We start from the raw sequence: 13,998 nt of genomic DNA on the forward strand, positions 1-13,998 counted from the left end.
TATCTCTAGAGGCTTCATGAAAAATGCAGAGGCGATCTACAATCAATCCTGCTTATTAGTAACTGATAATGTACTAAATATGATGTAGTGACATCTACAGAAATAAGAGCCACATAATTGCCAGGGACGATCAATCTAACAGATATGTTAGCAGGTCTCTGCCCTCAATGAATGAATCATCTTGGGCTTTCTCTGAGTATCAGCTTTCAATAACAAAACTGATTAACATTTTTTTCAATTATGGATTTGTGCCAACACTAATAGTCATGTCTAAAAAAAAACACCAAACACCACATCTATGCTTGTGTGGGCTCTCTTTGGGTAGAAGACTGAAGACTCTAAACTCTTTAATTTCCCATCAGTATGAATGTGAGTGTGAATTGTAATGCACCATGTGTATGGTTTCAAGTCCACAATTAAAGATGGTGACTTTATGCTCTCTGACCGGAACCCCAGAGTGGTCAGTAATTCCATGCACCAGTTAATAGTCACCACTACTGTTAGCCCTCCTCATAAACACATTATAATGGCACTCAGTGTTTGTAATGTATGATGACTTCAGTGTTATTTATTTCAGTAGTAAACACTGATTTAATATAAGCTAACAGTGACAACACTGCTGCTTCAGCTGTCTTGATAATAGATGTTGCTGTCATTGATTTGCTTATTTTATTGACTTTAATAAATTACCGGCAGTGAAATCTACAAAAAAAGCACACAGGAACACACAAACACACATGAATCATCCAACTGTACCTGATCGTAGTATCGTATCTCATAGTCAAGGATTATTCCATTAGGATGTTCAGGGGGCGGCCATGACAATGAGAAACTGCGTCTTGTTGAGCTCACTTGGTGCATTATGGGAACCACTGAAGGAGCTGTTAAAATGCACATAAAAATACAGGTTCTCACAGTTAGCATAATATTGCAATAATTATGTAAATATGGAAAGACAATGATTTACACCCAATGAAGAAAAATGTTTCTCCCCCCCCTCATGAAAATGAATTAAGTGTGCTTGTCATTAATGGAGCAGCAAAAGTTATGTCTCCAATGCATTTTACAGAGAGATCTCAGGGGAAACTAAACTTGAAGCTACTATTATGTTGATCATGTTAGGATGCTGGCGACTCCAAATTGTCCATAGGTATGAATGTGAGTGATTGGCTGGCGACCAGTCCAGGGTGTACCCCGCCTCTCGCCTGAAGACAGCTGGGATAGGCTCCAGCACCCACTGCGACCCCCGTGAGGATAAGCGGTAGAAAATGAATGAATGAATGAATGTTAGGATGCAGCACCTATAACATAATAGATGTATCAGTGCAAGCAGTAGGTTGATCATGCATTATCAAGGGTACCCAAAGAGGGGGCTGGGGGAAACGTTCACTGCCTGAAGCTTGTTTTTTTTATTGCCCCGCGGCATATTCTAGAAATAACACTAAACATACCCAAAATTCCTCAAAAATGGCTGACTACCTGTGCATCTTACAGCGTAGGTCTTTTCATGAGAATTTCATGAGTTTCAAGTCAATGTGTGTATTGAATTTCATATCAATGGGATATTTTCCTACTCTCCTGGGATGTTTTTAGGCATTTTCTATACATATATTATATACATATAATGATACACATACTCTCAAGATTTGGCCCGCACTACCTTCATTTTTTCTGTATGTGGCCCTTGAGGACTTTGCAGAACTGCTATAATGCTCAGATTAAACTGAATCAATGAAACTGCAGCATGATTAAACTGAAACAGAAAAAGCCCAGACCCTTTAGTAAGACGTTTGCATCTGGTATTTTGCATCATTCTTCAGTTTGCTTCAGTTAGAAATACCTCCCCAAGGGGGATGCTTTAGAATGAGTACATGATTTTATAAATCCTACTCCAACCAGCTAAAATGGAACTTGCTTTTTTATTGAATAATAAAACATTTTAGGCTGGGGAGGTTTGCATCTGGCAGCAGTTTTTGGATCTGCGCAGAAGGTTTTTTTTATGTGGGGGGGGGGGGGGGGGGGGGGGTATGGCATGAATGTGCCTTGGTTGCCATAGATTGTGCAAATTAAGTATTTTCCATCAGCAAAGGAACATTTGGGTTTAGATTTGTGTAGAAATTTCACTTGAGTCTGTCCCTATAAAGTATTGATGGAGCAGTAATTTGTCTGACTTTATAGTCTATGAAAATTATACTGTCAAAGACTGGAGGAAGGACAGGGACAGTTGAAGGCAAGAAAAGGAGACCTTAGAGAAAGGCAGGGGAAAGAATGACGGCGTGATGAAAGCTGCAGGAACAATATAAGGGTGACGGGGGTGTAGAGAAAGGAGACAGAGGGAAAGAGATGACAAGCTGAGAACATGTTTTATGAATTAAAAGGCCGCAGCTCAATTTCCTTTATCCCCCCCAGCCATGCCTCACTCACATAATCCACCGTGCCCCAGGGTACGATTACAGAACCACCCCCCCCCTCCCCAATATGGTCGAACTCACATGCAGTCACTCACACATAATGTGTTTGTACTCACCAGCTTGGTTGGTTGTAATGTTGATTGACAATTGCTGGGCAGGATAAGGACTCTTGTTGGAGACGCCGTTGACTGCCTTTAGACAACAAACAAACAAAAATACGATAAATACCACTTTATATACATAAACTATTATCTGGTTTTCTAACGTTAATGTGTGGCGATATGACGAAAAAACTATAAAACCTTCACTTGTATTATATACCACATTGTTATACTGCCTTATCATTTTCCCATGTATTTTTAAAATGGCAAGAGCAAATGTGTTTCAATTGATGTGACAGAGAGGAGTAAAATAAAATAAGATTTGTTTATTGTTTGTCTATATGTGCCCTGCGATTGGTTTGCAAACAATTCAGGGGTTACACCGCCTCTCGTCCGAAGACACCTGGGATAGGCTCCAGCATAACAGTGGCATAGAAAATAGATGGATGGAATTGTTTCTTCCTACTGCCTTTGGTCATTGAAACTGTGAATTGTATGTGATGTATTCCAATTTAACTTGCATGCATGTTCAAAATAAATTAAACCATTACCATTACAATAATATGTAGTATTCGTCACTGGTCACTAGCTGTCAATAATGGTACACTGATGAGACAATGGCCACCGCAGTGCAGAAAAAAGTCTGTTAGAGCTTACTTATTTGTAACATTTACTCTTATGTATACTATATATGAGTAATATGTGTGTAAAGGTGACTATAGGGGTGTTATTTCATGTTTCAAGGGCTCTAATGATGTTCAAAAATGTATTGAGAAGGTTGTAAACAGTTTATTTATGCTCAAACTACAAAAATATTTAATTAATAAAAAAGAATTATCACGATCGGGTCTGGAAACAACTAACTGTGATAAACGAGGGATTACTGTAATACAATAATTATAATAGTATATAATTATTATTAGGAAGATTTTTTGATAAGACTCTTGTATTGGCTTTCTTTAGATTGTGGGTGCGTTACTAACAAAGGGACCAACAATAAGCTTCAGAAAACAAGCTTTCTATTCATAGCAGGCAAGCTTCAACCCTTAATTTACTGGCTGACATTGTAGCAGTCACTGGCAGATTTCATCATCTGTAGCTCGTGAGCTAATTAAGTGGAAAGTTACTTCCATGAGTTGCTGGGAATGCACTCTTCAGCTGACTCATTTGAAAATGAACACAGTGTAAATATGTGCTTCATACCAGCAGGAGGTCTTTTTTTATAGGCTCTGTGCAGAATCTTCAGTGTAGGTTCCAAGAAAAAAATTATAGATTTGTTTCAGGCCTCATCAACTCCATTTTTTATTACCACATCTCAATGTGAGTAAGTGCATTATTACAATGATTAGCTCTGTCTTATAGTCGTATAGTATAGCAGAGCATAGTAGGTAGACAAAAAAAAAAAATCAAATTTTCTTCAGTGAGCATATCAGATCAAAATCAATACCGCTATATTCCTCAATTTAATAATGTGGTAATTTATCTTTACTCATTATGGATCCACCCACTACACTCATGAACAGAATCTCACAAAAGTGAGTACCCCCATCTCATTTCACAACAATTGCAGTGCATCTTGTCAAGGGACAATACTATAGAAAATTAACTTTTCAGTAGTCAGTTTACAGCTTGTAAAGCAGTATCTTCTTCTGTTGACCCAATGGAGGCAAACCGGTTAGATAGATGGGCATTTATCTGTCAGGCAGTTGTACAAGTTCTCGTCTACAAATGGGGCAAGATCACTATCACAATCAGTATCGATTTACCAGAAAATGGCAACACACACAGGCGATATTGTCAAAATAACTGTGCAACACAAGTAAATCAAGCGTGTCTTGGTTTGGAGGAAGCAGCATGACAATGACCCCGACCACACTTCCAAGGAAGGTGAGAGTGCACCATTGTGCACCTTTTGGGCATTCTTAGGAGGAAAGTGGCGGAGTACAAGGGGTCTAACATCCACTAGCTACGTGATGTCATCGTGGAGCGGAACCATGCCAAAGATTAGCAGTACTCATTTGTGTTGCAAACAATAATGGCTGCATATAAACTCTAATTTACATCCATGTTTCTAGTATCACTCCATGTACAGTTATAATAAAATGGCTTCCAAAATGTGAGGAGCATATTCACTTTTGTGAAATACTCAAAGTGTATATTCAAATATAGAGGATTATTGAAGACGAAATTAAAAAAAATATATAGTGCATGTCTTAGAACCTGATCAAGATATAGCAGTAGCATTGAAGACACTGCTTCAAAACCTCACACTGCAACATCAATGACAGTGAAGTGACAGTTAGAAGGCAGGTAACCTTGAATAACGTACTCAGGCCTGATGGTGGTTGGCTCATGATCAAAGATACGGGGTTAAACTCTGTCAGGTCTGTACTGTGGTAACGATTCCTCCATCAGATATACAGTAATGTGCAGAAAAATAGCATCTAGTACTTGAAGTATATTGTATGGGTGTCCCTCGGAACCATAAACTGGACTGCACTGCACTTCATAAAAAATGGTCAGAGTAGAATCTATCAGAAAGAAGCTGGGCAGATTGATAAAGAAGGCTCTGTATTGGGATGTCCTCTGGAACAGGCCGAGGATGACAGCCAAGCTGTCCTCCATGATGAACAAAGTCTCCCACCCACCCCCACACAATTAACCATGCAATAAACCTGTGACTCGGTCAACATGTGTATATAACCTCTGATTTGTATTACTGTGATTTTTCACTTTATTTGCTCTTGTGTGCTTTGTACTACACTCTTTGTGTGTTACCCAATATAGTACATACAGCTTTCTTGACAGCATACTTCCTATGGTTGTCTCATCAGTGTAATGTAATGGAGACCTTAAATGGCTTTATACTCATTCATTTTCTACTGCTTATCCTCACGAGGGTCGCGGGGGTGCTGGAGCCTATCCCAGCTGTCTTTGGGCGACAGGCGGGATACACCCTGGACTGGTCCCCAGCCAATATACATATAGACAAACAACCATTCACACTCACATTCATACCTATGGACAATTTGGAGTCGCCAATCAACCTAGTATGTTTTTGGAAACCGGAGTACCCGAAGAAAACCCACACATGCACGGGGAGAACATGCAATCTCCACACACGGATGGCCGAGGGTGGAATCAAACTCGATTCTCCTAGCTGAGTGGCCTGCGTGCTAACCACTCATTCACCATGCAGCCCTATTACCTATTAAAAGTAAGCCCTTTAAGACGTAATTAAACTCCTGCTCATGTGTGTCACAATAAATGTGTTCCCCAGTGGAGGGAGGCGTGGTGAGTGGAGGACAGGAAGTGACATTGGAGGTTCAAAGCTGACTTTTAGCTTTGGTTTGGCCTGTGTTATTATTAGGATTATTATGTTATAATTAGTGCCTGTTATTATTAGATGCATACAATGCATCATGCAGAATATTGAAAAGAGAAGATCTTAAAAAAAATGATGCATCTGCTATTTTGTAGAGATTAAACATGCACTTTAAAAAGCGGATTATGTTGTCAGATGGTTTCTTGCTGATTTTATATATACTTCACAGGTTGGCTCCGCCTACACAGGATATGCATTGCAACTTACCGTGAGCTATAACTCAACATTTTAGATCTGTTGTGAGCTGATAAAATACAGGTCAACATGACCGGAAATAAATGAGAAATAAGTGATCTTGATTTAAGATGTCCTCAAGAAGGTTAAAAAAATACATTACTGACAAAGTCGTAGTAATATAGTAAAACAATGTATCCATGAAATGACACTTGAAAGAGATGCTTACATGTCATGGAACAAACCTGTATATCGAAGGTATATGATGTGTGGGCACGCAACTTGCTGATTTCCACCCTGGTTTGCTTTAACCCCCTCCTGCCTGGAACATAGGCCACATTGTCGTCACATGGCTGACATGCCCGTCGCTCACTGCTGTGACACCGGTGACACAACACGTTATAGGAAAGGTCTCCACGGTGTCCGATGTCACGTGGCGGGTGCCACTCCAGCAGCAATGATGTTTGGTTGACAATTGAGACCAAATTACGAGGAGCTGAAGGGACATCTGGAGAAGGAAAATAAAGAAGCATAAAATCGAATAAATGTTAGTTAACTTCTTGCAGTGTTGACAAATTCCTTGTGTCATGTGCCATTAGAAGATACTTTAACTGTAAATATGGCCTGGGTATGAAACATTTTGGCTTTAACTGCTAGGCAATTCTCGACACTGCACTCACCCATCCATTTCCCACCTTGTGCGTATTTTTCTCCAAATAAAAACATTAAATCGTTTATGATATGTCCTGCAGTATTAAGACATTGTAATATAATTTTTTTTAAGCAAGCAGAGCTGTTCCTTATTTATTTTTTTTTTTTCAAAAAGTCAGACAAAAACTGAAACAAACAAAAACCTATGCAATTCTTCCCTTAGGAAATAAGTAGCATACACCAAAAAATATTAACAAAAATACACATGCGAAAAACATTGCAAAGTAATTATAAGTGACGAATGGATAGAACGCCTTGTTGCAGATTTATCAGCTTCTTTATCAAATTGCTAGCACTCGTACCGTTCTTTGGCCCCGTGGAAGGTTATTTAGCAATTACACTCAATAAGAAATGCAAGAACAGTGAGTCAGGAACACGGTTTTGATGTACAATACAGTATAAGGCGATTGGACTAGTTTACTAGTTGCAATAGTTTACTAAAACCAAGGCAACATTTGGGCAAAAAAAACAGAAACTGAGGTTTGACTGTATCATTTTTTCCATTATTCCTTGTATTGTGATGTAGTATGCATTAAGCAGCTTGACACCTGAGACCTTTTCACAATGAAAAGTTGATTTTTCCTCCCTCAGCATCAATTTGAGAGTGCGCTGCCACTGTTGTGGTGAGATGCGTTAAATGTGCTTTCACTGTTGTCAGAATGAGTTAGCGCAAAAGAGTTTTGCTCAACACTCGGGCCAATAATCATTTGTAATATTCCTACCAAGAGATGATTGGGGTGACACAAAAGCAGCACGTGGTCCCAATTATTCAGAGTTTTAAAGTGAAAGATGAAAATGCATGAGCTGCATTCTTTATAGTAATAACATGGCGCCCTGTGAGAACACTCAAATGCCACTGGTGGGAAGATGTAAATAAAAGTCTGTGATAAAGGTCATCTCAAGTCGGATGTCAAGGCGGTGTACGAGTTTGTCATTTACATGCTGATATAAATAATTTGCATATCTGTAAGTCACACTTGGGCAAGCTCACAGCACAGTCTAGGATAATTTCTTACTTACTGTCAAAGTGAGGTAAATGTTGTTGTTTTTTTAACATGGGCATTGATTTATGCAGTGAAATTAAACATATGAACTGTGCATGAACCAGCTTTTCATTTCCCCCAAAAATATTAATTCAAGTTCTATCTAGGTCAGCATGGACATGTCATTATACTTTTTATGCCAAACGCTACAATTTGCATGTATGCAGAATCCTATGATGCACATTATTTACAACCTTCCACTATCCCAGCCCGCAGGAGGGAATGTTAATTCCTTAGATCAGAGGACACATACGTGTACACACACACAAACTGACTCTACCTCCAGACAGTCTAAAATGATTCATGTCTCATCCTACTTCTGCCGTCTCAGTGGAGCTGAGAGTGAGGGTGTTTCCAAGCCCGCTCCTGGTCTTGCATAGCAATGCAGCCCCTTCATCACTCTGAACACATATTCACTTCAATAAAAAGCAAGTGGAACGTGGCGAAGGCAAAGCTGGGAACTTTGCTGCAGCGCAGTCACTTGAATTTGTTTCCAGTTGAAATGACCAATTTTGCAAAACATTTGACTGACAGTGTTGTTCTAAATTTTTTAACATCCCTTGCAACCTGCTCAACTACAGTATGTGATCATTTTGGATTATGGGATTGTTGTGTTTGTTGGTAGATGCTAAAAGTTAGTTTTGGAATGATTGAATGTGCTTTTGAGAAAGAGAGCCACTCACTTGTGCACAGGTCCTCTGGTTTATCCATGTCACCACGATAGTAACCATTGCGGCATCCACAAAGGGTAGCAGCCTCAATAGTAGACCGACTGTTAAGTGGACATTGCTGACATAATCCGGGCCCCTGGGTTGATTTAAAGGTGCCCTGTGGACATGCTGTGAAGAAACAAAGAAATTATTCAAGTATTTTAACTTTTTTGTATCATTTTAATCTGTTTTATGTTTCCTGGTTTTCTTTGCAGTAGATTATGGTCTTGTTATCTGGGTCAGAGTGTTTCATATCTACGAAATCACACAATTTACCCTTTTGAAACACATATGAATATTTAAAGAGAGTGCACCCCGTTTTCAGTTTTTTCATCATTCAGGAGCACCTATTCTGAGCAGGAAGTACTTTCTTTTATTCAGCTTGCAGACATGTTTCGTTATTTGCTATCCGCCAGAGATAAGACCGGCTTTGTATTGAAAGACAGCGTCACTGTGGATTGGATTCTTACATAGGGTACTTTGGGTTCTGGTTTAAATTCAAGGTGATCTATAACTGGTATTTACAGTTTCTGAGAGACTGGTGAAGGTCCTTCTTACACCTTCAACCTTCCAGTCTTATTTTGTTAAAAACATGAAACAATACAAACTTGTGCAACAACACATAAGGTAGTTCTTTTGTTTTTCACATTTTAAAACTACTAACTACTAACAAACTAATACAATGCTCTTATAAATTAAGGGAAATTACAAGGTCTGAAAAAGAAATACTGCAAACTCAAAAATTATTATAAATTATTAAATATTATTTAAATCTGTCAAATGATTATTTTTTCGGTTTCAAATTAATGAATCATGATTAATCACCACTTGCCTGCATAAAACAAACACACAATTAGGCTGCATGGTGGAAGAGTGGTTAGTGCCCATGTTCAATTCACCGCTCGGGCATTTCTATGTGGCGTTTGCATGTTCTCCCCGGCGTGCATGCGTAGGTTTTCTCCGGGTACTCCGGTTTCCTCCCACATTCCAAAAACATAGGTAATTGGCGACTCAAAAATTGTCCATAGGTATAGGGAGGAAAAAGTTATCACTCTTTTAACCTAACAACTGGTAATGGTAATGGTTTTATTTCATTTGAACATGCATCAGATTACAATTGAGTGCATCACATAATCAGTTCACAGTTCCACATGTCCAAAAGGAGTAGGAAGAAGCAAAGCTTATTCAATCCTACCCCTCCATCTGGTACTTTTACAATCAGTAACTGTTACATTTGTTCACTTCCTGCTTTCCATAATACAGTTTAAGTTTGTTTTTTTTTTTGTTTTTTTTAATAATGCACCTTGTACCGAAGTACGAGGTGATATGACCATACAATGACATAATTGGTACCATAGTAACTGTGAATGGTTGTTTGTCTATATGTGCCCTGTGATTGGCTGGCGACCAGTCCAGGGTGTACCCCGCCATGCCCGTGACACTCCTGAGGATAAGCGGTACAGAAAATGGATGGATGGATGGACAAAGAATTACAATTACCCATGAGTCCCATTAATGTGTTTTTTAATTTCTTGTCTGAAGGGGCATAGTAAGTGTCGGCAGTCGGGTTACAATAAAGCACCACAGCTTTTTCAATTACATGTTTCCAAACTCTTTGAACAGTTCAACCCATCAAAAGAACCACTTTGTGAAGAAAGCTATCAGCCTGGCACCAAAACGTCTAGTTGCGTGACTGACTTCATACTGGTACTTTAGTGCAATTTCTCAGTTCATGCTCTGTCCCCACTCCAACAATTTGTTAAAGCTCCTCTGTCTTCTTCACACGCCCCTCCCTAAATGCCCACTTTTGTCTGAAGGAGCCTGCAGAGAAGCAGAGCATTATCATGTCTGTTGTTGTGCTTTGCCTGGAGCATGTCGTCCTATGAAGACATCAATGTCGAACGACAATCAAGGACAATCACTGATGACAATCACTGCACTGTAATTTGCACGTTTCCCGATCAAATACAAGGCAGAAACCTAAGATGAGGCTACCGCAAGCTTTGTGAGTTTGAGTCGGATCATGGTGTCTGCCGGTTTTTGTCAGCATGTCACCAATAATATCATGTTACAGAAACATTTATTAAACATCATAACTTTCTACAGCCTGTCTATGTCTTCATGAATAATAACTATTTGAACACAATTGGAAAACATGTTTTAACCAAAGCAAATTGATGAATACATTAATGAGCAACCTGTATTAACGTAAAAAAAAAATTCCAAAGGGCTCAGTGACAATTGTTTATATGGATGACTGAATAGACATTTACAGTGTGAGACAGTCAGTAACTGGAAACTATTGACCTTAACAATATCTAAATGGACCAAAGTCACTGAACTGGTGACTGAGTACGGGAGAAGTCAGGTCACAAGCACGGCTACTGTGTTTTTTCACGCTAAATCTGTCACAAAGTGGCCAATTATTTCCTGTTTCCCCCAAAACATCATTCACCACGGCATGTTACTTCCTCCTACCTTTCCAACAAACACAAACGCACACACAAACTGTCACCCTGCTTGTGTCGTCATAATTGCGAGTCTGACTTCCTTTGAAGTTCAGGACTGTGTGTGTGTGTGTGTGTTTATGTCTTTTGAATGGGCTGACAGACATCTGGCTTGCCAAGGTCATTTATTCAACAACCTGCTGGTACACATAGGGTGTGTCACCATGGCAACATGTGCCGCTGTTAGTTCTCTATACATCTATACACATCTTTGTGAACTTATCTCTCTTTCCGAGCTCAGCCTGTCAAAGACTTCTAATAACATTGCGTAGTATGGTAAATGTTGTTTGATTGTGTCACCCCTTTTTTTCATACAGTCGCCATCTGGTTCTGTGACTTATAGTGTGGTGCGACTTATATATGAAAATATATGGGTATATAATTTAACTTGCGCTGCCTTCAAATGGGACCTCTTATGCTTCTTCTATTTTCTGACCAGTAAATGTTGTATTCTCCTCTTAATCGATGCTAATGTGTCAGATAATGAGGTTTGCACATTTGGAAGTGAGCCCCAGAAGCGGTTTTGGATGGCCCTGCATGCTGTGTTTTACAGAGTCATTTTTTTAAACACAGAGTTCTACTATGGGATGCAGATTGCCAGCATTCAGTAAACACGGACCTAGGTTTCCAGAAGTTCTCCGGAGTGCTTCGGAGTGTGAACAATTACGGCGAGCTGGGCTCAGTAGGAGCAGGGTGGAGTGAATTACACAGACCGTTTGGGCAGGAGATTCAAGAAAACACTGGAAGAGGCGCAGAGTCTGGAAGATCTAGATAGCTTTCTGTATGGGTTATCGTGTGTAACTGCTCTATAGGAGACCAGAACACAGTACAAATCCTGAATATGAGTATAATAGGTCCCCTGTAAATTGTCACCTAGTGACCAAAATAATTAATTGAGTTGAACTTATGATACAATTAGGCACAGAGCATACCAAATGTTTTTTTTTTGTGACAAAATACTTTTTAATACATTTCTGTCTTGCTGACTGTGTCTGTAATTAATGTGCCACTATAATTACAGTTCTGTCCTGACCTGAATCCTATTGCGATTCTGTGGCATGCCCTTGATAAGGTGGTTTATGCTCAAAAACCCGCCAACGTGCGGCTGAATTCCAATAATTCTGCAAAGATGAGTGGGCCAAAATTCCTCCACAGTGCTCTAAAGAGACTCATTGCAAGTGATCACAAACACTTGATTGCAGTTGTTGCTGCTTTGGGTGGCCCAACCAGCAGGAAGTGAACAAATGTAACAGTTACTGATTGTAAAAGTACCAGATGGAGGGGTAGGATTTAATAAGCTTTGCTTCTTCCTACTCCTTTTGGATTGTAATCTGATGCATGTTGAAATGAAATAAAACCATGACCATTACCAGTTATTAGGTTAAGAGAGTGATAATTTTTCCTCCCTATATAATAAAAACTTTCGTTCAGGTTGTGTTGTCACTGACTAATACATCAATTTGATGATTTGAAACATTTAAATTTGACAAACATACACAAACACATACACAAGAAATCAGGAAGGGTGCAAACACTTTTTCACACCACTGTATCCAGATATATACTACAGATATATACTAAATACACACAGACAGTCGAGCACACACATACACACACAATGGATGGGAGTCTCCAGAGAAAATAAGAAATGAGAGGAACTACTTCAGAGAGGAAATGGGGAAAGAGGGCAGATAAAAAGGGAAGGTAAATGAGCAACATTGAAAGATGAGGACTATTTCTGTGCTATCTTCACCCAAGTCTGCTTCTGCTGCAAGCTGCTCCCTTGAGCAGAAATACATCTGAGAACGTTTCTGTGCCTGTGATTATTCATTCATAATAAGTTCTGCTGAATTTACACCATTCAGATTGAAATGACTCAGCCCACAGAGGAACATCATTGAGGATGTTAAATGTACCAAGCCATGAGTTGAAAAGGCAGATAAATACCGTTGTGGTATTAAGTTTACATATACAGTCGTCCCTGGCAACATCGCAGTTAGATTCATCGCTCATTTCTCCCCCTCCGAACCCTCTTGCGTAACATGACCTATAGTTAAAAAAAACAACCTCAAACTTAAGGTCGGTTGTGATTGGTTGGCTTTTAATATATTATTTCCCGTGTGTATTTGATTCATTCAGAGGGCGTACAACCCCGCTTCGGAGAAACCTTCTCTTTCGGAACATAATTTGCATTACAAGTGATCGACGTTACACATCAATTAGTTCCAGCTGGAATAACACTCAGTCTTTCTTTAACTGCTGTTATTCACTACTGTGGAAGCAAGCTAACAAGCTAAATATATGACAAGTGTCATGATTTTGGTAAAGGTGTGCACATGATTATTAATTACTTAATTAATGGATTTAATACGGTGTACGAGTGGTTAGCACGCAGGCCTCACAGCTAGGAGACCCGAGTTCAATTCCACTCTCGGCCATCTCTGTGTGGAGTTTGCATGTTCTCCCCGTGCATGCGTGGGTTTTCTCCGGGTACTCCGGTTTCCTCCCACATTCCAAAAACATGCTAGGTTAATTGGCGACTCCAAATTGTCCACAGGTATGAATGTGAGTGTGAATGGTTGTTTGTTTGTGATTGGCTGGCCATCCTGTACCCTGACTCTTGCCTGAAGACAGCTGGGATAGGCTCCAGCACCCCTTGCGACCCTTGTGAGGATAAGCGCTACAAAATGAATGAATTTAATCCACACATGAAGTGAAATTATTAGAATTTCTGTTTTTCAACTTTCTGTACATGGGCCAGTCAAAGACAAGTAAAGAGTACTTTACCAGAGTCTTGGCTTCAGTAGATGGTAGAAGATGGATGCATTGTTATTATTGTGTTATGTAATCGAAAAAGGCTGACATGGCTCCTTGTACTGTCAATTACTTTTTACTGCTCATTACCATCACCACTGGGAAGGGAGTGAAATAATATCAAGAAGGCTTGGTCAGTGCA

At 39.5% G+C, this 13,998-nt stretch overlaps 1 protein-coding gene across 1 annotated transcript in view; it reads right to left on the reverse strand.

Moving 5' to 3' along the window:
• Window positions 1-13,998, reverse strand: part of LOC131129242 (ephrin type-B receptor 1-like) — a 69,332-nt gene that overhangs the window by 29,660 nt on the left and 25,674 nt on the right. Inside the window, exons 6-9 of the mRNA XM_058072551.1 lie at window positions 8,509-8,664; window positions 6,317-6,579; window positions 2,528-2,603; window positions 757-881 (exon numbers count right to left, since the gene is read on the reverse strand). Coding sequence (XP_057928534.1) covers window positions 757-881; window positions 2,528-2,603; window positions 6,317-6,579; window positions 8,509-8,664 — 620 coding nt within the window. The remainder of the gene's footprint in view (window positions 1-756; window positions 882-2,527; window positions 2,604-6,316; window positions 6,580-8,508; window positions 8,665-13,998) is intronic.

This window comes from Doryrhamphus excisus, chromosome 5 (assembly GCF_030265055.1).
Source record: "Doryrhamphus excisus isolate RoL2022-K1 chromosome 5, RoL_Dexc_1.0, whole genome shotgun sequence".
Taxonomy (NCBI): Eukaryota; Metazoa; Chordata; class Actinopteri; order Syngnathiformes; family Syngnathidae; genus Doryrhamphus; species Doryrhamphus excisus.